The following is a 23,635-nucleotide window of genomic DNA, read 5'->3' as shown; positions in this document are numbered from 1 at the left end:
AAAGTAGACTTTGAAAATTATCAACTAGACATTGAACATGTGTTTATGAAAATTGAGCCGAGTTTTTATAATTATACAGAAAATAAAAAAGTAGGGGAGCCAGTAGTTACATTCGAAGTGAAAGACCAAGAGATTGATATGCAAATGTCACAAAATATGAGGCAAGATCCCACTAATCAGAAATTAGACACGGGACAGGCATGTCAGTCTAGTCTGTGGCTTGTCTACTCTGGTAAGATGAAAGATATAATTCAAATAAAAATTCACGTTCCCCTTGCTGTTGTTAAAATACTGATCTGAAAAATAAAGCAATACAGGACTGGTTCCAGAAGCCACTGCATGCGGATAATTGCAGTGCCAGTGACAGTAAAACCATGGAACCCGAATTAGAAAATGGGAATTCTTCTCCACCTAATAGTCATGGCGCATCTGAAATGTATGTAAGTGAAGGCTTAGAGAAGGATATACAGAGATTTAAGAAGGAAATAGACATGTTACAAGTAGAGTGTCTGGCTCTGGAAAAAGAGAAAATTCAACTTCCAAAAGAGATGCAGGCTCATTTATTCTTGTTTTGGTTTTTCTCTTTCTTGATGATGTGGTCCCTTTTGATTTTCTACTAACGAATAAAGCAGGGTCATCCAAAGAGGTAATTGTGTAGAAATCGATTATTATCTCAATAACAGGAATTCAGGAAACTATTTTCATGGCTTTTGTCCTTCAGTCAATTCTAATATCTAATTGTTCTCCATCAGTCTTCATATCGGAGAAGGCAATGGCACCCCACTCCAGTACTGTTGCCTGGAAAATCCCATGGACGGAGGAGCCTGGTGGGCTGCAGTCCATGGGGTCACTAGGAGTCGGACACGACTGAGCGACTTCACTTTCACTTTTCCCTTCCATGCATTGGAGAAGGAAATGGCAACCCACTCCAGTGTTCTTGCCTGGAGAATCCCAGGGACGGGGAAGCCTGGTGGCTGCCATCTATGGGGTCACACAGAGTCGTACATGACTGAAGCGACTTAGCAGTAGCAGCAGTCTTCATATGGACTGGGAAACTCATTTAGCTATGTACCACGTGGTCTTCTGAGCCAGAATAAGCACCAAGGAAATTGCTTAAGAAGAATAATCAGCTAGGGTTTTGCACCTTTTTTTCCCCTTTAACTCTGTTGGGTTAAATATGTTATATTTCCATAGAATGGGAAGAAAGCACTCACTGAGAGATGGGACATGAACATGTGTTCCCTCTAATCTCTTCATTGTGGTTGAATACGTGTGATCTTCTCTGCTTTCCGCAATCGCTGGGCACTTAGATTTCCAGCATGGCCGCTTCAGGATCTTTTTAATAACAAATACATGTGCTCCCACATATGCTTTAATCAGCACTCTCAAATGTTTCTTTTGAGACAGACCTTTCCATTATGTTGTTTACTAAAATGTAGAAGTTTTGACATGTGTGATTTTGTTACATAGGTTGTGTGTGTGTGTGTGTGTGTGTGAAAGTTGCTCAGTCAGGTCCAACTCTTTGCGAACCCTTGAACTGTAGCCTGCCAGGCTCCTCTGTCCATGGAATTCCCCAGGCCAGAAAGAATACCAGAGTGGCTAGCTGTTCCCTTCTCCAGGGGATCTTCCTAACCCAGGGATCAAACCCAGGTCTCCCGCATTGAAGGTGGATTCTTTAATGTTTGAGCCACCAGGGAAGCCCATAGGTAGTATAAACCCTGAGCAAAAAAGGAAAAAAAAAAAAAATTAAGTGTTTACCTACAAAGGAGAAGACTGAGTTCTGAGATGCTGTGAGATTTTTCTTCTTCAGTAATAGGTTTTGAAAAATTGTTTTTGCTCTTTTGTGTAAGAGGTGCTTTGACTGAGTTTGAACAACAGACAAAAAGACAAAACAACAACAACAACAACAACAAAAACAACTCTATGTGTTCTCCTGTTTAAAAAAAAAAAAAAAAAAGGAGATGATCCCTACCCACAACTAAGGCATTGAGTTACTGTGCCAAAGTCATGCTTTTAACTTACCTGATTAACCTGATGAATTCATTTGGTAATATATAACATTCAATGTTCCAGAATTGTATCATCTCTTTTGGTGCCATAAAATGCTAGGGAGTGCCAGTTTAGGGGCCTTAAACAAAACCTTGAACATTTTTTGATATTATTGCTGTTTTTGGTAAATAGTGGGGCAATGCTGCTGCTGCTACTGCTAAGTCGCTTCAGTCGTGTCTGACTCAGTGCGACCCCATTGATGGCAGCCCACCAGGCTCTCCCATCCCTAGGATTCTCCAGGCAAGAACTGGAGTGGGTTGCCATTTCCTTCTCTACTAGGTAATTATATCTATACCCTCTAGCTGTAAGGTTTGACAGTTATTGCATGTGGAATTGGGAAGCATTACTTATATTCCAGAATTCCACACTAACTAACAACTCCTCAGTTTCATTCTGCTCCTTGTGTTTTGGTAAACTCTGGTTCATTTAATGTAGTGAACACCGTCACTTTTTTGCTATCTCCCGGATCCAAGTGAAAAAAGAATTATAAAAGGCAGAGGGGAAAGAATAGCTTTAGTGCAGAGAGAAGAATGTTTGCTTTTTGAGGCGCGAAGGTGTCACATCCTCTCCATCTGGCTGTTTAATGGAAAATCCAGGTGGTAAAGACCAAAGAGGACAGATTTTGTGTCTTTGTCTTTTTATTTCTCTGTCTCTCCCAGTCAGATGGGGAAGACTGAATATGAATAATTGCATCTTATTAAGAAAGCCATTTTTGAAATTTTGGGAATTTTGATTCTTTCCTCAAACAGAAAGGAGCAGATTTTACAAAGATTTCAGTGACTTGTAAGTGATAAAATTAAAATAAACACAAAAATATTTTTATCACTTAAGTTCAGGGCGAGCACTGAGTCAAATAATAAAATTGAAAACAAAGATCTTTATAATCAATACACAGCAATTATTCTTAGTGTCAAACTTCCATTAAAGGTTGAAGAAGAAAAGAAGCACAAAAGCAGTGAAGTGGAAGTATCAGAGAACGTATGCGATGCTGCTGATGAGAGTGGATTGTTTCCGCAGAGAAAGCGTGGAAGAAACAGCAACCAGGAGTTTCCTGCTATGCAGAATGAGGGTTCTGATAGGTAATCCTATATCAATATTTAACAGCACGTCCCTTCTTATGTTCCTATAAAATAATTTCTAACTTGAGCTAATGTTTGTGATGTACAGATTTTATATTTTACTAGAGATTTACTAGGTTATTTTTAATACTCTTGTCCTTTAGCCTTATTACTAGAGTTCCTTTGTTAATATACCACCATGTTACATATTAGAGTATTCTGGATTTGACTGCATATTTGCCTTAATCAGTGTGTTGTATATTTAAATGTGTTTTGTCACTAATGAACGTCCTTTCATTTCAGTCTGAGGGCTTCTCTCAGCATTTCTCATGAGGCGGGACTAGTGGTGATGAACTCCATCAGGTTTGCTTTGTCTGGGACAGTTTTTATTTCTCTTTCATTTCTGAAAGACAACTTTTCTGGAAAGAGTCCCTTGGCTGGCAGGCTTTTCTCTCCTAGCTCTTTGAGTGTGTCCATGGAGGAGGCCAGATTGCTGCTGGTGGCGGGAGAGCCCATGAGGCGTCGGTCTTTCAGCCGTGAAGCTGCCGTAGCCACATCATGCGGGTGGTTTAAAAGTGAGCTCTCCTCCCCTGGCCAAATATTGCCTTGGTTTCTTCTTTCATAGTATATGTGCCTCATGTCACTTAAAATGCCACCTAAATTAAGTGTGGCTTTTTTCTGTGAATTCTTTTTCATTTATTTTTGGCTGCCCTGGGTCTTTGCCGCCGCAGTGCGTGGGCTTCTCAGTGTGGTGGCTTCTCTTGATGCTGAGCGAGGGCTCTGGGGTGCTGGCCTCAGTAGCCGTGGAGCACGGTTTAGTTGCCCCACCGCATGCGGGATCTCCCCTGACCAGGACTGGAGCGCCTGCCCCCTTTATTGGCAGGTGGACTCCTAAGCACTGGACCACCAGGGAAGTCCCTAAATTCACCATTATTATATTTAGTAGCAAAATAAAAAATATAGTGTAAATCTACTTATGGCGCCCATGTCTAAGAGTAAAGGCACTTAGCCAGGGGACTCCAGGTTTGCAGTGTAGCCCTTGAGGTTCTTCTCAGTATCTTTCCAGACGCATCTCTCTACTTTCTTCCATGTATTTTGTGCTCTTCCTTCCAGGTTCCTTGGAAACAACCCAGATGCCCTGTGCCTGATGTTTGTGCTCACACTCGAATCTCCAAGTAGAATGATTTTCTCCCTTTTCTGTTTCTCATGACCTCCTCTCTTCACTTCTTCTGCAAATCCTTCCTTATTTCACTTATCACTTTCATATGTCAACTTTTATATATCATATTGTATCATAATCATATCTGTGTTTGAAGGAGGAATTTGTCTTCTTGCATATGGTTGGTACTCTATAACTGTTTTGTGAATTAATCAATGACTTAAGATGGGTAAGAGTTGGGATTTTATAAGAATTGTTTTTTTATTATTTATCAGTTGAATTATTAGAAAACATTGGCTTTTTTTGGACTTTTTAAAGTAGCGATCCTGGTGTGCACAGGAAGGGAGTAAAGAAAAAGAATGATGACAAATGGGCACCGGGAGGACGTGTGATGGCACCGATATTTGAAAAGACCAATTCACTGACTGGTGGTCTGCTGCACGTGAATGATGATGGCATTTTAAGGGAAGTGGATCAGAGTGATGACAGGTACATTCTCCAGATTGCTTGTTTGTAGGGGAAGAAATGTTAGCACTGAATACTTCTTCTGGAAATAACAGCAGCATTATACAGTGCTCAGGCCAAGACAAGAGATTGCTCAACTCTAGTGGATGAACACTGCTGAAAGGTTAAGGTGAGGACCAGTGCCTTTGGCCGGAAGCCATTTCAGTAAATAGTCCCCTTGGAAGCTGGACTGTAATGAATACACGTAAACATTCAGTAGGGAATGTTATTGGGACAGGCAATGAAGAGCTGGATGGTAACTGAAGAGGAATGTGGAGTTCACAGGTGTTTCTTGTTTTATGTTAAGAAGGGAGCTCCTAGAGTATGGATGCTCTTGGAAATGAGCCAGCAGAGGGTGTGTTTATTTAGTTTAGTCTTGTTTGCATTTCCAATACTAGAAAGCTTATTGACTGTATGACATTATCTTTAAACTATTACAGTAAACTAATTGTACGTAATACTTCTGTTCATGTATAGTTTTATGGTAAGGGCTTGTTCATTGGTTCCGAAGTATAGTATTCCTATGTAATGGAATATGCAGATGATTGCTTAAGTTAATTCTATCATATATAGATTTTCAAAAATTACATAATTGTGAATTTACACACACACAGGCTATACTGAATAGGATATGGTCATTCCTTGATGATTCTAGTTGATAGTAACATGGTGAGGAGCTATGATTTTGTAAGGTGCTCTGAAACATCTCATCATCATATGAACTTCATAGTTGTTTATAGATTCCAGGGAAAAGGGGAAGATTTTGTTTATATTCAATAGAAAAACATTATTAGCAGTCTTTCACAAATTATTCCTTTTGCATGACAGAGATCTAAATGACAGAACCCATGCTTCCTTTACTATGCGTGTCATTAACACGTATTGTGTGCTCAATACATGTATGTCAGATGCATGAAGAATCAGCAGATTGGGTGAATGAAGGCCTATTGATGAATTTCTTTACAGAAAGCAAAACTGTATTGACAGTAGATTTGCAGGCTTGCCTACCTCTGAAGTCTTTAATTTTTGAGAAATATGTTTTAAGATTCAGAAATCATTATTTATAGCTATAGCTAGATCTGAAATAACCCTATAGATTCATTTGCTATCGTATTACTTAAAAAGGCTTTTCGATATTACTTTCTCAGCATATTTTGGAAGAGCCGTGTTGAAGCCAGACTTCCTGGGTTTGAATTCTGGGTCTGCTGGTGACATGCTGAGTGGGCCTGGGCACGTTCCTCAGCCTTTGTGTGCTCCATTTCTTCCTGTACCATCTCCCAGAATGACTGTGGGGATGAAGATGCCTTTAGGACATGGCAAGTGCTTCTAATGATGCATGGCTGATGCATAAGACGTCCTCAAAAGCCAATAGCTTGGTTATTCAAATGGGTTTCTTTCTTAGAAGCACTGAAGGAATACCTCCCAGATAGGTCGTATTGCCATAAAAGTTAGCTCTTATGGAAAAGGACAGGTGCAAAAGCACTGGTATAGTTTCCTATCACACAACGCAAGTAACTTTATGTTTTTCCTTTTCCTTGGATCTAACTTTAATACTTTATTAATATTAGTGATATATTTTCTGTGTCCTTTAATGCTGCTCTTATTTATTTCTGCATCCTTTATAGACAATTACTTGCCAATGCAAAGAGTTTATATGAAAAAGTTTAGGTATTGTTTGTATTTTTGAATATTTAATATTAGCCTGAAAAGAATCATTTGTTCTTTTAGGCCTGCAAGGAAAACACCGTATGAAAAGAAGAAGGTATAGTAAAAAAAATGAACTTTCAAAAATATTATCCTTGTCGAAAATACTTTGTCAAAGGAATAGTGGTAAAATAGAAAATCTTCCTTTGTTGTAGAGAAGTTTACCTTGAACACATCATTCAGAAACACTGTTGATAAAGTTATCCTTTTGATAAAAATCTCTTCTTTTAAGAAATGTCTGTTTTTGTTTTGTACAGAGTTTTATCACCTCTGTACACTTGGTATATTTATACATATTTTAAGGACATTGTGAAACAGTATTGTTTACGTGTAGGTCAAAGAACAAATTAATTACGTGAATGACCTGGATGACTTAACTCAGTCGTCTGAGACTGTTTCTGAGGATGGCGACGGGCTTTACTCTACGAATTCCCCATTGGAAGTAGAACCTCTCGATGTGGGGCGTAAAGGTAGGACCGCAGTGTAAATGTTAACGGAAAGCCTGTCTGTGTATAGAGCAGTGATATATGCGCACCTTGTCAGTTCTGCTCTAGAGCCAGGGATATGTTACAGTGCTGTGCATCCCATAAGTTTGTCTTGCGTTAAAAGGACATGAACGTGAGTGTATACTCTGAGCCACAGGCTTATGATCCTTCCCACTCACTGTACCTTCTGTTGACTCTTCTTTCCTGTGCCCCCACCCACGGTCAGGTCAGCATCATTTTCCTCCTAGAGTCACTGAAATAATCTCAGGACTTCTTTCACTGCCACTCCACCTGGCAGAATGTCGGTCTGCACGGCACCTGTAATTATTGCCTATTTGTAAACATTCAGGTCTCATCATGCTACCCTCTTGCTTCAAGCCCAACTGTTGCCTCTCTTTGCTGCATGGTTAAAGGTCACAATTGTGTGGTTCCATCTGGTTTGAGTTTTCACCCTTCTTTCTACGTGAATTCTAGAATCAGCTTGTCAGTTCCCTAAAGTGTCTGCTGGTCTTAACATTTTCATTTTCTTTCAGGTCCAAATACTTTGTACTTTCTCTTTTCATTACCTCTTTGATCCAAGGGTTATTTAGATCCGTGTGACTTAGTTTCCAAATATTGAGAGTTTTCCAGAGATCCTTCTGTGCTCTTGCTTCTCATGATGTGTTAGGTGCATCCAGAGGGGCCCTGGGGCTCAGGCTGATTATTTCCTGCCTTGGAGGCCAGACCTTGCTGACTACCCTGTTCATTCTGCTGGTAGGTAGGAGTGTTTCCAGCCTGGCTCAGGAGGCTAGATAGAATCCCTGGGAGCGCGTGAGCTCCAGGCACGGTTTCCTGTAGTCTTTTCAGACGGTCTCTCCCTGGTCTCAGGCGGTTTCTCACACATGTGCACTCTTCGTTCCTCTGCTGAATACCCGAGGGGCTCCTCCTCAGATCTCCGGGGTCCTTTTCCTGTGTTCTGCTCTCTCCTCTCCACGGTTCTGACCTGTGATCTCTGCCCACGTTGGTTTCCCCCAGACTCTCAGCTTCATCACCTCCACTTGGGGAGTCTGGTGCACTAAGCTGCCATCCCTTCTCCCCATGTCGGGGCCTGGAACTTCTCTCCAGGCAGTGAGCTGGGGCGTTCCTTAGGGTAACCTCGTGTGTTTCCAGGATCGTTGTCCTTCATTCTCTGAAGTCCTTTGTCATGAAAATCATTGTTTAATGTATTTTGTCGGTGTTGTTTTTGCTCGCTCCACTCAGGAAGGTAAATTGGTAGCTCTTCACTCTGTCTCGGTTAGAAACACATGGCAGCTGGAGACTGTCCACAGGGTTGTTCCTCCTACTCTGCTCCCTACTTCCTGCTCATCCTTCATTTCTCAGTGTGACAGCTCTTCCCCAGGGAAATCTTCCCTGGACCCAGTCTGTGTCAAGTTCTGTTATGTGATCATAGAACTCTCTTTTCTTAGAGTATCTATGTGAGGTCACAACCATTTGATTTGTCTTTCTCTTGTACTAGACTTCAAGCTGAACAAGAGCCAGGGGCGTCTGTTTTATCTTCAGATCTTAGAATAATGTCTTCCACATTATAGAGAATATTTGTTCATTGCCTGGATGAGTAACTGTGAAAGGCACAGTTCTTTATATTCAAAAATTACTCACATAATTTTTTTGTTTGTTTGTTTCTATCTTTGTTTTGTTCATCATGCAGATTCTGGTAGCTTGTTGAAAGTTTGGGATGCAGTTTTTCCCTGTGAAAGATTAGTAGATTTTCAAAGAAGGCACTGGGAACTACGTAGAGAAAAAAATCACAAAATGAAAAGTAAGGTTCGTGGGCTACAAAAAGAGCTGTCAGAAAGCAAAGAAGTAAAATCACAGTTGGAGCATCAGAAAGCAATGTGGGAACAAGAGCTCAGCAGCTTGAGGTACTGTACATCTCGCTTTTAAAGAAATACTTGCACTGTTGTTTCGTTTAATACTGCAGAGATGTAGGTGTTCTATAAGGACTAACTTATCCTCTTGGATTTTACAGGAGAGAAAATGTATTGTGGAGTGTGAAATTCTTGGAAATAATATAGCAGGTTCTTAACAGTGAATGCTTCTAATAACTTAATGTATATTTTTCCACATCATCATTTTCATGACCATACAGGAGTCCACCATAATGGAAATCCCATTAGTTATTTACCAAATTAACTTTCAGTTGTTTTTCACTTTTCTGTATTCTATTTAATACTGCAAGGAACATCTTTTCTATCAATTCATTTCTGCCTTTTTAATATATTTTGAATACATTAGTCTTTAATAATTTTGTCTTATTTGGTTAAAGTATGAGAAGTTTTCAAAATGTTTGTGATCTATATTTCTAAACTGTTCTTCAAAAAGTTTATATTACTTTATATTCCCGCCCACAGATGTATGAAGTAGCCATTTTTCTCAAGACAAAATAAAAACAAAGTTTCATGCAATTTGATTCTTAACCCTCTGTATGAAAACAGTGATCATTATTAAGTGTTTTTCATTGTATTCCCCCCATTTTTATTATTTTAAACATTGTGAAGAGGGAACAAAATTTATTGCAGCAAGAGTGAATAATCACATGATTTTCTAAGAAGAGCTCTCTGAATCTTTCAGATTCACCTTAAAGCAAGAAGAAGAGAATAGAAGAAATTCTGATATGTTATATGAAAAAATGAGGGAGGAGTTAAGAAGAAGAGAAGACGAATATAGGAAACAAATTGAAATGAAACAGCAACTAGAATTCACTCTCCCAGCACTCAAAAAGGAACTGAAGACTGTGAGAAATAATGGGAATCAGGTAGAGTAACCTGTGGTGAAAATTTCAAATTTCTAACACTATATCATCAATATTATTTATAATGTCCCCCTTTATGTTGGAAAAGTACCATTTTACTGAGTGTTGTGCCATTTATTTAGTGTTAAAGGAAATTTTAGGTTACTTTTTAAAGATAAAAGCAAAGAAATTCAAAATTCCCCAAGTAACAAGGCCAGAAATAAGAATTCTATAATCCTGAAATGCTGGGTGCAGTTTTTCGAGCAGAGAGAGGAAGAGGTCACGTCAGTAGCACACAATAGTTCCTGAGAAACCACAGGGTTGAGATTGGTGTAGAAACTGGAGGCTAAGCTCTCCACTGGCCTCAGGCGACAGATCCTTCTGCTTTGAGGGACCATTGGCGAGTGAATAGGTCTAGAAGAGAAGGGGCATGGGGAGGGAAGATGGTGCCTCATTTTACATCAAGTTGCCTCTGGCCTTCAATCCGGCAGGTGGCTGAGAGTCGTGGACCGCCTCCCTCTGTGCCCGTCAGCCCTCCAGGCCACCTGCCCCGTGAACAGCTCCGAGCTGGCTCCGCTTTCCCAGCTGGGTTCTCCCTCACAGCAGAGTCTCTAAGGACAGGTGTTAACTGGCGTCCTCGAGAGGTGCGGGAATTCTCCCGATGGGATTTTTTTCCAGCAATTGGTAGAAACCAAACACTCTCGAAGTTGATTGTCCTTCATTCTGAAGAGTTGTCAGGTGGCATCTCAAGCAGAGGAATTCACTCCCCCAGCCGATATCCCTCTCAGACACGGACTGGGTCCCATCCCCGAGGTCCTAGCAGCAGATCTCCCACAACAAAAACCTCTCAGGGAGAGCTCGGGAAAGTACTATTTGTAATTGAAATCCATTTGTCTACCTCAGTCAGGTAGGGACTTACAATGGCCTCGTCCAAGGAGAGGCCTTCAATATTTTCCATAGGAATTGATCTCAGATCCTTCACGACTGTCTCAAAGGAGCCGGGACCCTGATTGTGGTTTAGTCCAGGCAGACCACCTGTGCGCCCCCATCGACTGCGCTACCCGACCAAGTCCCTCTGCTTTGGGGTGAGCGTGTCTGTCCCTCCATGCACGTCATCATCTTCAGTGTCTGAATCAGAGTCCGTTCTTGGCTCCACTGTCATTTCTTTAACCAATATCCTGTCAGTGACACTTTCACATCATTTAGTTTTTCAGTTTGTAAAAGCTGCAACATCAGTTGTAAAAACACTTTTGAACACTTTAACAAGGTGGTTTTTTAGAATACAGTTTTAAAAGTCCCCCTCCCAACAAGGGAATGAAAATCAAAAACTCTTGTTACTAATAGTAGGTATTCTGGTATTTGGTAATGATTTCCCTTCCTTGATAGATGATTATGTTAGTTTATCACTTCCACTGAAGGTAAGGAGGAAATCTATAGGCAGTTCAGAGACCATACTTCAGAAGTCATTCTTGTACTTGTAGAAAATGAACCCTCTGCTCTGTGTAGTGTCCTGTGTCAGTACAAGGAACTGTTGAAAACAGTGATACATATGCCATAGTATACATTTAGTGATAATTGTGTTTCTCATTGTATTTTCCCCATCTTGGTATTTTAAACAGCATGAAGAGAGAATGAAAGTTATTGCAGCAGAAAATAATCTCATGATTCTCTAAGAAGAGCTCTCTAAATTTTACCTCATTTACCATTAGTGTATATACCATGAATGACATAGGAGGATTATTTTGTATTGATATGTTTGTACTAGAGAAGTAACTGTGGTTTGATGTAAGAGGACTAACGGAGTCAGAAGACCTGGTGAAAAGCCTGCAACTTACTTATATAGTTTTAACTTCTTCCTTTCCAGAATCATTATAGCTAATGAGTTAGTTGAGGTTTGTAGAAGTGCTTAGTGCAGTTGTCAAAAGGCATAAGTCTGTAATTGCCTATTAAAATGTTAGAGAGGTAGCATATTCTCAAGAAAACAGTTTCTGTACAAAATATAGTCTATTTAAATATATGTGGAGCTAAGGCTTTTGCTGTGAAGTAGCTGTATAGGACGTATTAGATGCAGTGTTTTTAAAGGTAGCGAGTGGTGGTGTTTATCGAATCACAGTTGATTTACAATATTGTGTCAGTTTCAGGTATACAGCACAGTGATTCAGACATATATGTACGTGTGTGTGTATTATATAAATGGGGCTTCGCTGCTGGCTCAGACAGTAAAGAATCCACGTGCAAAGCAGGAGACCTGGGTTCGATTCTTAGGTTGGGAAGATCCCCTGGAGAAGGAAATGGCTGCCCTGTCCAGTATTCTTGCTTGGGGAATACCATGGACAGAGGTGCCTGGCGGGCTATAGTCTGTGGGGTTGCAAAGAGTTGGACATGACTCTTTACATACACACACATCACACACGCATATTCCTTTTCAAATCCTTCTTGTAGAATATTAAGTGTAGTTCCTAATGTTGTACAGTAGATCCTTATTGGTTATTTTATGTACACTTGTCTATATATAATGGTGTATGTTAAACCCAACCTCCCTATTTATCCCTTCCCCTTCCCTCCATTCCCCCATGGTGACCATAAGTTTGTTTTCTATGTTTGTGAGTCTCTTTCTGTTCTGGAAATAAGTTCATTTTAGATTCCACATATAAGCAGTATGATATAATATTTGTCTTTGTCTGACTTACCTCCCATAGGGTGATAATGTCTAGGTCCATCTCTGTTGATACAAATAGCATTATTTCATTCTTTTTCATGGCTTAGTAGTTTTGCATTGTATAAATATTCCACATCAGATGCAAGTTTTAAGTGTAGTCAAATCTATAAATCTTTTATTGTAAGCCTTCTGGGTTCACTGTGGTTCAGAGAAAAGCCTTTTCAGTTTTGAGCTTCTTGAAAAGTCACTTGGGATTTCTTTTTCCTTTCATGGATTCATTGTCTTCAATTAAGTTTTTGAACCTTTGGAAGTTTCTGCTTGTATGAAGTTTGAGGTTTGTATCAAACCTTATTTTTCTGGTTGGAGAGCCACTTGTTGCAATCTTTTCACTGTATAAACATACAGGTTAGTGTTTCATTTTGGAGGAAATAATGAAACGTCATTTTATTGAGTACTAACTAAAAGTCTCCTTTGTTTCACTTAGGTTTCTGATAGTGGGAGAAAAGTAAAAGATCTGTTACACAAAAACCGCATGCTGCAGGATGAAATTGCCAGCCTAAGACTGGAAATAGACGCAGTAAAAAATCAGAATCAGGAAAAGGAGAAGAAATATTTTGATGATATTGAAAATCTTCAAAAGGCAATGAAATCGAAAGAGGAAATATTAACAGAGACTATATTCCAGTATACTGGTCAGCTTAATGTCCTGATAGCTGAGAATACAATGCTCAAATCTGAGCTGGAGAACAATAAACAAAGCAAACAGGCACTGGAAACAGAAGTGGAATCCTACCGTTCTAGACTGGCTGCTGCCACACACGATCGTGATCAAGGTCAGGCATCACAAAGAGACCTGGAGCTTGCCTTCCAGAAAGCAAACGACGAGAGGTTATGCTTGCAGGACCAAATGAAGTTCGAAGCGACTAAGCTGAGAAGTAACAGTGAGACGGCTTCCCAGCAACTTTCTGAAGTGGAAAGTCAATTCAATAAGCTAAAAATCAAGCTGCATCAGACGAGAGATGATCTCAGAGAAAAGACTTTGATGTTAGAATGTGTCCAGAGAGACCCACGCCAAGCAGAGTGTCAAAAGCAGGAAATTGAACACAAGTATCTGAACAAACAAGGCAAAGTGAATGAATACCTTAAAAAGCAGGAATCCTTAGAGGAGAGATTGTCTCAACTCCAGAGTGAAAACAGGTTGCTCCGACAGCAAGTGGGTGATGCACAAAATGGAGCCGACAGTACAGAGAAGACAGTCATTAGCATCCAAGACCAGATTCAGCAGATCGTGAAAAAAGTCCATGCTGAAATTGAGAAACAAGGTCTGATGGTGCAGGAAAAAGACAAGGAGTTAATCAACGAATGGAATCATTTAGAAGAGAGACCTTGTCAGTATGAAAATGAGAAAGCAGAAGGAGAAGTAAGTATCCAGAGGAAGTAATTCTCAGACTTCCTGAAAGAAAATTCAAAATGATTCTTGATCCTGGCTAAATGGTGAATCTAGGTGAATGAAAAAATACACAGGCTGTGAATATATGGTCTTTAAACAAGCCTAAAAGCACACCTTGTATCCAGCAAAAAAAAAAAAATTAGACCCAGGAGATGCTTCACTATGAGTGGAGACATCGTGTCGCTTGTGAAATGTTAAGAGATTCAGTTCTAAATTTTTAATATAGACAGGTATTAGTAATTTAATCTTTTACTATTAAGATAATAATTTTAATCTTTATGTTACCACATGTTGGTAAAATGATGAAGCAGACAAAAGAAATGCTCAAACCTAAAATGAATAATCTGAAATTAAGCTTCAGTTACATGGATTACCTTGACAGTCAACTGCACGTTTCCCAGATGCTATCACTTATATATAGTACTTTGGCTCCAGTAGCTTGTCATACCTTTTTGTCATACTTGTTGGTATAATTTTAATTTTCTTCATGTAAATTTGAATTAACTTGGAAAACATTTCAGTCTTGAATCATTTATTCTTATGGCCTCTCAATTCTTTAAAGAATTGTCACTAATTGATAATTCATTGGCAAGTCATTTAAATATACTTGTCATTAATCATAATTTGGGACTCAAGTGGTGAGCTTTAACCAAACTCTTCTTGTTCTAATCTTCCCACTGCTATTTATGCTAGTAACTTAGAACATGTTTACAGTTTGCTCATAATTCTTATTTTAAGGATCAATTACTATCATTTCAATACCAGATTGCCCAATAAAAATGAAGGGTGGCAGGATTTGAGAGCAGCAGGAATAGAGTGAGTCAAGGAGAGGGCTGTAGGGGCTGAGGTCCAGAGGCAGGTGGAGGCCAGGTTATCAAGGCTCCTTGAGGGCCATGGGAGCAATCTCATTTGTTAAATTTGATTTTTATTTTATATTGGGGCATAGTTGATTTATAATTTTGTGTTAGTTTCAGATGTACAGCAAATTGATTCAGTTATACATGTATCCATTCCTTTTCAGTTCCTTTTCCCAGGTAGGTGACTACAGAATACTGAGTAGAGTTCCCTGTGTTCTCCAGTAGGTCCTTATGGTTAGCCAAGGGCAAAGGTGGGGAGGAGGGATAAATTAGGAGTCTGGGATGAACATAGACACACTACTAGATATAAAATAGATAAGCCACAAGGGAATGGCCTCATTTTTTTGCTGGGATAGGAACCTGTTGGAAAGATCTGAGGACTGGTTAGAATATGTGAAGATCTCTGAAGTTAATCAAAGCCTCTAATAAAGAGGGAACATGCTCCACAGGGTGGAATTTTCTCCCACTTGCTGCACATTCACACCCGTTTCTTTCTTGTTGTGAGGTGGTGAAGCTCTGAAGGTTTATCGGGAGGGGCAGGGCATGGACAGCGGGTCTGCGTCTTTTGTCTGGGTAACTTCATATCAGGAAGGCCGGAGGGTGGCCCCTTCTGTGTCTGTAACCAGATTCAGTGAGGAGGGAAAAGAAGGTGAGTTGCTGTGTGTGGTGATGGTTTTCAAAGTCCATATGTTGGAGTTATCTATTATTTGGGAAATCTATTTTAATGTATGGATGATGTTGTATTTGAGTGCTAGAGGAGAGGTCAGTAACGTACAAAGGGCAAACAGTAAATATTTTCAGTTTGTGGACTGTAGGGTGTCCGTTGTAACAACTCAGCCCTGCCGTATGGCAGGAAAAGAGCTGTAAACAATATGCAGACGAAAGAGACAGAAAGTGATGATGGCGGATTCGCTAGGTTATCAGTAGTTAAAACAGTTGTTTTTCCTCTTTTTCTCTTTTTAGTTGCAAGAAGCACAGGATCAACATGTAGAGGCCGTGAGATGTGCTGAAAAAACACAGGATCACATCCAAAAGTATGATGTAAAGCAGCACAGAAAACAACTGAAGTATAGAGCAGATAAACTGTATAATATGAGAATTAAATCAGATAATAGACACATCACTGTGAAGCTGGGTGACATTTTGGCTTTGAGCTGTTTTGAGATGCATATTTCCCCCCATTATTTCCATATTTTGCACATTATCCACAAGTGAAAAGTGAAAGTGTTAGTCACTCAGTCGCATCCAGCTCTTTCTGACCCCATGGATATAGCCCACCAGGGTCCTCTGTTCATGGAATTCTCTAGGCAAAAATCCTGGAGTGGGTTGCCATTTCATTGTCCAGGGGACCTTCCTGACCCAGGGATCGAACCTGGGTCTCCTGCATTGCCGGCAGTTTCTTTACCGTCTGAGCCACCAGGGAAGCCAATTGTCCACAAAACACAACTAGAAAAACAGTACAGTTGCCAAATCATTTACTTTTCAAAATTCTAAGATCCTCTGTAATTGAACTGCAGATGTTTGTTCAGAAACAGTGTGGTATTTAAAAAATCTGTGTGTGAAGGACTTCCTTGAGAGTTCAGGGGTTAAAACTCTGCCTTCCAAGGCACAGCATGTGGGTTCCTGGTCAGGGAACTAAGATCCCATGTGACTCACAGCCAAAACTCCAAAACATAAAACAGAAGCAATGTTGTAGTAAATTCAATAAAGACTTTAAAAATGGTCCACAACCAAAAAAAAAAACAAAAAACAAAAAACAAAAAACACCATGTGTGAGAATAATTATTTTAAATCTGCATTTTAGACTTGAAATTGAAAATGCCGAGTTACAAACTACAGTCAAAAAGCAAGTGGGCAAAATTGAACACCTTCAGAAAAACCTGTTAAGTACAAGATTGGTAAGTCAACTTCTTAATTTCTGTCCTACTGAGGAAGAATTTTAATTTTTTTACTAGTAATATATGACAATATTTTGACAGTGTGACAGATCTCATTGATTAAAGAGTTTATTGTATTTTTGCAGATATTGCTTGCTACTGGTAGCATAATTCCTCCTTATAGAAGAAGTGGACTGAATTCATAAAATTAATGATTTTTGTAGTAAGATTTTAATTTAAAACATTCTGAGAATCCAGTTGAAAAGCAATATTTTATATAGACCACATTTTGTTTCTTCATTCCTCTGTCAATGAAATCAGGGTTTTTCCACTTTCTGGCTATTGTCAATAATGCTGCCATGAACACTGGTACACAAATATCTGTTTGAGTCTGGAAATTTTAGCAATGATTTGATTGAGAATTCTGAATTTCTCTTGTAATCCAAACCCTTCTGTGAGATTTTAGAGAATGAATCATTTTTAATGTTGCAGTTTGTTCTCTTCACCAGGAATGAATACTACGTCTCTATAGAACAGTTCTTTCTGAAAGAATACATTTTTTCCTTTGTTGATTTTTTTTTTAAAGAGGTGGGGTTTGCATGGGATTTTTTTTCAAAGATTATTTTAGTAAGATGTGATTTAACAAAACCTGGAATATCTTGAACCACTGATGAAAATTAGAGCATCTTTAGAAAGTAAAATGTAAATATAGCCACACTTTAAAAAAGTTTCATTAGCATTTAGTATTTTATGTGTCAGTTCACTCGCTCAGTTGTGTCCAACTCTGCAAACTGATGGCCTGCAGCAAGCCAGGCTTCCCTGTCCATCACCAGCTCCTGGAGCCTGCTCAAACTCATGTCCATCGAGTCAGTGATGCCATCCAACCATTTCATCCTCTGACATCCCCTTCTCCTCATGCCTTCAATTTTTCCCAGCATCAGGGTCTTTTCCAATGAATCAGTTCTTCGCATCAGGTGGCCAAAGTATTGGAGCTTCGGCTTCAGGATCAGTCACATGAATATTCAGGACCGATTTCCTCTAGGATTGACTGGTTGGATCTCCTTGCAGTCCCAGAGACTCTCAAGAGTCTTCACCAACACCACAGTTCAAAAGCATCAATTCTTCGGTGCTCAGCTTTGTTGATGGTCCAACTCACATATCCATCCGTGATTACTGGAAAAACCATAGCTTTGACTAGACAGACCTTTGTCGGCAAAGTAATATCTCTGCTTTTAATATGCTGTGTAGGTGGGTTATAACTTTTCTTCGGGGGAGAAGGCGTCTTTTAATTTCATGGGTACAGTCACCATCTGCAGTGATTTTGGTGCTCCCCCAAATAGTCTGTCACTGTTTCCATTGTTCTCCCATCTATCTGCCATGAACTGATGGGACTGGATACCATGATCTTAGTTTCCTCAATGTTGAGTTTTAAGCCAAGTTTTTCACTCTCCTCATTCGCTTTCTTCAAGAGGATCATTAGATCCTCTTCGCTTTCTGCCATAAGGGTGGTGTCATCTACATATGACATTGCCGGAGAAGGCAATGGCAACCCACTTCAGTACTCTTGCCTGGAAAATCCCATGGACGGAGGAGCCTGGTAGGCTGCAGTCCATGGGGTCACTAAGAGTCGGACACGACTGAGTGACTTCACTTTTACTTTTCACTTTGATGCATTAGAGAAGGAAATGGCAACCCACTCCAATGTTCTTGCCTGGAGAATCCCAGGGATGGCGGAGCCTGGTGGGCTGCCGTCTATGGGGTCACACAGAGTCGGACACGACTGAAGTGACTTAGCGGCTGCACCTTGGGCTTCCTGTGAAACTTTGCAGGATGACACCTTTAACATTCTTTTGCTCTTAAGATCCTTAAAGGAATCTGAGGCACCACCTTAAGTCTTTCCAGGGTCTTACACTTACAGTCTACAGGTTTTACCTTTAGACCATGTTTTCCTGGCAGCACCCTAGATTTGATCTTAGCCCAGAAGCCATTTCTGTCCTTTAGCATCATGTGACAATTGGGCATGTGGAGATGCTGTAAAGGGGATACAGTGTTGAACCCAGTGAGTCTTGGTTCCTTTATATTGAATAATACTTTTTAATTTTTCTTAGGCTTCCCAGGTGGCTCAGATAGTAAAGTGTCTGCCTGCAATGCAGGAGACCTGGGTTCAATCCTGGGGTCAGGAAGATCCCCTGGAGAAGGAAATGGCAACCCACCCTTGCCTGGAAAATGCCATGGGCGGAGGAATCTGGTAGGCTACAGTCCATGGGGTAGCAAAGAGTCGGACACGACTTCACTTTCACTTTCTTTTTTAATTTTTCTGATAGCTTATCCCTCTCATTGATTTACTTTCAGCTGCTTCATGGCAAGAGTCTCTGCCCCCCATGTTTCAGTGTCAGTTTCTTCTCTTGCCTAGAAGCCGACACCGGCAGCATCTTCAAGGACCATCAGGCTTCTGTGTACAATGTCATGAAGCCCATTGGGTTTTCATTTCTTTGCATCCATTCGAGTGCCACGTACCTCCGGCTTCAAAGGCCTTCTCACATGTTTCAGGTCTTTTTAAATTGCAGTACCTCATTTGGGGGCATCATCAACTTGATGGACACAAGTTTGAGCAAGCTCTGGGAGTTGATGGTGGACAGGGAAGCCTGGCGTGCTACAGTCCATGGGGTCACAAAGAGTCAGATTTGACTGAGCGACTAAACTGAACCTCATTTTTAATATCAGTATCTGTGCCAGTTATTTATTGTTAACAAATTGCATTAGAAACCACCTCAAAGCCTAGTGACTCAAAACAGCATTTCCTTTGTTCACAAGTCTGCGTTGGGGCAAGTCTCAGTGAGTGAGCCCAGCTCATTTCTTCTCCAGTCGCATCAGCCAGGATGTTGTGAAGGTGGGGACCAGAGTCATCTGAAGACTTGTTCATGCACATGTCTGGCAGTTAGAGCTGGCTTTTGGAGGGGACATTAGGTGGGGGTGGTCAGTGGGGACACTGACATGTGCTCAGTATGTGGCCTTGCTTCTTCACAGCATGTTGCCTGATTCTAAGAGTTGGCTTCCCCACAGAGCAAAATTCAGAAGCTATTTAGCTTTAAAACTCACACAGCAGTTTCCCCAGACTCCGTCCAGGAGGAATCAGTTACTAGGACTAGCACGTACTTGAGGAGAGGGAATTTCATGAGAAAAGTGTCAAAGAATTTGTAGACATGTTTGAAAACCACCAGCTCCACTCACGTTGACTTAAAAAGTAATCATTCTGTCTCAAGGAAAGTTCTTTCCAACTCACTGTCACTGATAGTCCAGGAAATAGTTTTTGTTTCCTTTGTTTCATATGTTCTCTTAATCTGTGGAAAGTAACAAAGGGTTAGAAGAATGAGGCATTTTTTGTTGTTGTTCAGAAAAATGTATGGATCATCTCACTAAACTCTTAGGAGATGGGATTTCTTTAACCCTGTGAATCATTTTTCTTTGGAATGCCATTCAAATTAGTAAAAACTAGAATCCATATTTAGTCCTTAGAGTCTTATTTTCAGAATCTTCTTTTGGGAGGCATTTATTAACTCAGCCCTTGACAACTCAATACAGGATACCTCAAACTTTTTTAAAAACCGTGGGACAAGCTGCGGGAAGGAGTAAGAGACATTCTACTAAGAGGTGACTTGCAGTCATTCTACAGAGGAAAGATAGAAAAGTATTACTGTAGAACAGTAAAAGAGTGTAAAATCAAGTGCAAATGTTTTTAGACTAAGATGATAGTGAAGAATATATTTTGTGACTCTTGGTGGTTTGAACTTCTTTCTTGATTCTTTGAGTTATTCCAGGTCCTACATTCTACAATACAGATACCATCATATGTATTTGATTCTCAGTTTGAGTTAAGCGGTACTCAGTCCACTTCCCTCAGAACCAAATGGTATTGTTTTCTTCTTGCAGATTGATCATCTTCCAGCAGAGCTAGAAACTGCATGTTCACAATGTCTGCACCTGGATGCAAAAAATCGAGTTCTTCAACAGGAGTTATTATCAATGAAAGGATGGCAAAGGAAATGTGAGAAACTAGAGAAAGAGAACAAGAAGTTGGAGCAAGAGGTAGTGAAACTCAAAACTCATACAGAAATGAATATGCACTGGGACGACCCAGAGGGATGGTATGGGGAGGGAGGAGGGAAGAGGGTTCAGGATGGGGAACACATGTATACCTGTGGTGGATTCATTTTGATATTTGGCGAAACTAATACAATTTGTAAAGTTTAAAAATAAAATAAAATAAAAAAAAAAGAACTGAATATGATAGAACACACTCAAGTTGAACAGTATAAACGGGAGATTGAAGAAAGAGCAAGACAGGATCTCGTAGAGAAATTAAAAGAAGTCAACCTATTTTTTGCAGCTTAATTTGTTGATCTGTCATGTACTTGAATTCACCTCACTGTAAATTACATTTTAGATGTAACAGCTTATATGTTTCCTCTACTTCCCTTAGAGCAGTGTGTTTTGTAGATTTCTGGAAGGAAGGGGGCACTTGTTTCTCCTTGTAAACATTTCAGTTTCCATCACAGTTATCAGTAAATTGATCTTTCAGAATGCTTCTCACTAGAGAATCCTTTTACTTATAAGACCAATTGGTATAAAACATGACTATGAGGATGAAAAAAATATGTGGTTTAGAACTGGTACCATCCTCTTGGCATTATTCTTAAGTTGTCTTGTTCAATTTCTAAATTTTCACTTCGTCCTCTTAGTCTTTGAATTATCTGGTTCCTTAAGTACTACTATAACATTGATTCCACATTAATTTTATAATTCAGATTTAATTCATGTCACATTGACGATGATTATTTTAAAGTTCCACTTTTCTTATTTTCACATTTAAGATTGCTCTCTGAATTACTGACTCAAAACTAAATGGGACAAATAATTATATTTGTCCCATAATAATTATATTCATAATATAATAATAATAATAATTATATTCAGGTTATTATCATTAAAAATGTATCTTTTAAAATTTGACTTAGATACGAGCAGCATCTCAAGAAAACTTACAGCAGGTCCATGAGGAGCTTATTGCTTCCATAAGAAGTCAGATGGAACTCAGATTTAAAGACTTGGAATCTGAACTCTCCAAGATGAAAACTTGTCAAGATTCTAATAAAGCAGAGTTGGAAAAATATAAGCAACTCTACCTAGAGGAACTAAAAGTTAAAAAGGCATTGGAAAAAAGACTAGACAAGTAAGTCAAAACCCAGAATCACAGAAAATAAATTTAGTCCATTAATTTCTCTCTGAAGCCTAATTTTTATAGAGCCAGGCTCCTGAGGTTAGTAGGAAGTGAAAGCTAACTGATAGTCACTGCCTAAGGGCGCCCTAAGAAAAATGAGTGATAGGGTATCCTTGTAAGTTTCCCTACACTAAGTAAAAGCAGGCTTGTGAAATAGGGGGAATTCACACAGGGGTGAAAGGCAGGGTAATTCACAGAGTGGCTGAAGCTAGCATGGTGACCTGACTGAGGGGCGTGTGGAGGCTGGAGAGGGCAGATCCCACCTGCAGTGCCGAGTCCAGGTTTCAGGCCTTCTGAAAGCAGAGCACCCCCAGGACGCCTTTCATAAGCCACAGAGCAGACAGCAAAGGAGCAGGCACCTGAGGGCGAGGACGGGCTCTGCTAGTGGATGCCCAAACTGAACATGCACAAGGGAAGCACAGCTGCTCCCGGACAAGGCTCGGGGCTGTGGCGACTTGATGCTGGGATGTGGGGGGCGGCTTCTGGAGAAGGAGCTCGGTGGGGCCGGTCTCCCTGCTTGGGAGCGCGATGCCTTCACTGTAAAAACATACACTGAACGCTGCTTAGAGCTTTTGCCTTTTTAAATGAAACCAAAAATTCTCTTCAGATTTTTTTTTTTTTTGATTATGAAATATAGGTGCTGATGTAGGCCCTTGGTAGAAGTGAAGTACCATAAAATGAACTTTGGAAAAGCAGGGGATACTTGTCATTATTCCTGGGGCTGTTTTAGCCCTTTTGTCACCCATTGACTTTCTCATCCTCCCTCGAGATTGTGGCTCTAGGTGATTCCTCAGAACCAAATGCTTAATTTCTCCGAGGTCATGAGAGAAACGTATGTGCAAGGGTGGTGAGAGGAAGCACTTGAACGTGGCTTGGTGGGACGGGGTGTTTCTTCATCCCTGAACTGTTTCCCGGAGGCAGGTGTGTCCCAGAGGCAGCAGGTGTCACTGTGAGGCCACCTCCCTTTCTCTCCGACGCCCTTTCTCTCCTCTCCCAACTGGGACTTGTTACTTGAGGAGCCCCAGACACATGTGTACTTCTTTAGAGCAAGGTTAATGCCATCATTGTTTACAGGAGGTCTGCTCTGTGTTTCCAGCATTCAAATGGCTTAATGGGACATTCTATTTACTATATGGCAACTTAACAAATGCAAGTCATTTAGGGAGGCGTGAACGAAATTGGTGTTTTCCATCTTCCCCAGGACTAATGAGAGGCTGGCAGAGACGAGCACCAAACCTGAGGTGGAGAAACAGCAGAACAGGTCTTTACTGAGCACTCTCACCACGAGGCCAGTCCTGGAGCGCCCTGGCATTGGAAATTTCAATAATACTAGAATGTTCAATTCAACTCTGTCCAAGAGCAAACCTAGAGTTTTCTACCTCAGTTCCACTCCCTTCAAATAGCAGCATGGTGACTTACTTGCTCAAGGTTAGTTCTAATATCTTTTTTTCCTTGGGTTTCAGATTTCTTCTATGAATGATTCTTGGTTTTAATCTGAACTTCTGAGTTGTTTATTTGACTTATGCACACTAAGTAAAAGCCATAATTAATGAACATTTTGATTTTCCCCCCTAGATTTCTTGATTTTAAGAGATACTTATTAACTTCTTAAATTTCTTGAAAATCTGGATTTAAATTCTACTATAGAAATGAAATCTTATTGCCAAGTAACCAAAAGTGTACTTTCAGATGTCTGACTTGCTTTCCAATTGATTTCACTTTGCCGGTGGTTCATAGTCATTTCTGAGCTCTGCTGCCCCCACCGCAGTTTTTCTGCCCTTAAGC

At 40.2% G+C, this 23,635-nt stretch overlaps 1 protein-coding gene across 1 annotated transcript in view; it reads left to right on the top strand.

The window, feature by feature from the left end:
• The window catches only part of LOC112577704 (ankyrin repeat domain-containing protein 26), a 75,235-nt gene extending 51,835 nt beyond the window's left edge, over window positions 1–23,400 (top strand). The window contains 13 exon segments of the mRNA XM_045162728.1: window positions 2,977–3,128; window positions 4,585–4,755; window positions 6,499–6,532; window positions 6,809–6,944; window positions 8,647–8,860; window positions 9,570–9,753; window positions 10,221–10,373; window positions 12,873–13,808; window positions 15,659–15,729; window positions 16,500–16,593; window positions 20,503–20,658; window positions 21,588–21,802; window positions 23,052–23,400. Coding sequence (XP_045018663.1) covers window positions 2,977–3,128; window positions 4,585–4,755; window positions 6,499–6,532; window positions 6,809–6,944; window positions 8,647–8,860; window positions 9,570–9,753; window positions 10,221–10,373; window positions 12,873–13,808; window positions 15,659–15,729; window positions 16,500–16,593; window positions 20,503–20,658; window positions 21,588–21,802; window positions 23,052–23,253 — 2,718 coding nt within the window. The 3' untranslated portion in view covers window positions 23,254–23,400.
• Window positions 23,401–23,635: the final 235 nt, after the last annotated feature.

This window comes from Bubalus bubalis, chromosome 14 (genome assembly GCF_019923935.1).
Source record: "Bubalus bubalis isolate 160015118507 breed Murrah chromosome 14, NDDB_SH_1, whole genome shotgun sequence".
NCBI classification, from domain to species: domain Eukaryota; kingdom Metazoa; phylum Chordata; class Mammalia; order Artiodactyla; family Bovidae; genus Bubalus; species Bubalus bubalis.
Note: the sequence above shows the minus strand (reverse complement) of the source record. Positions and strands in the feature narration are given on the sequence as shown.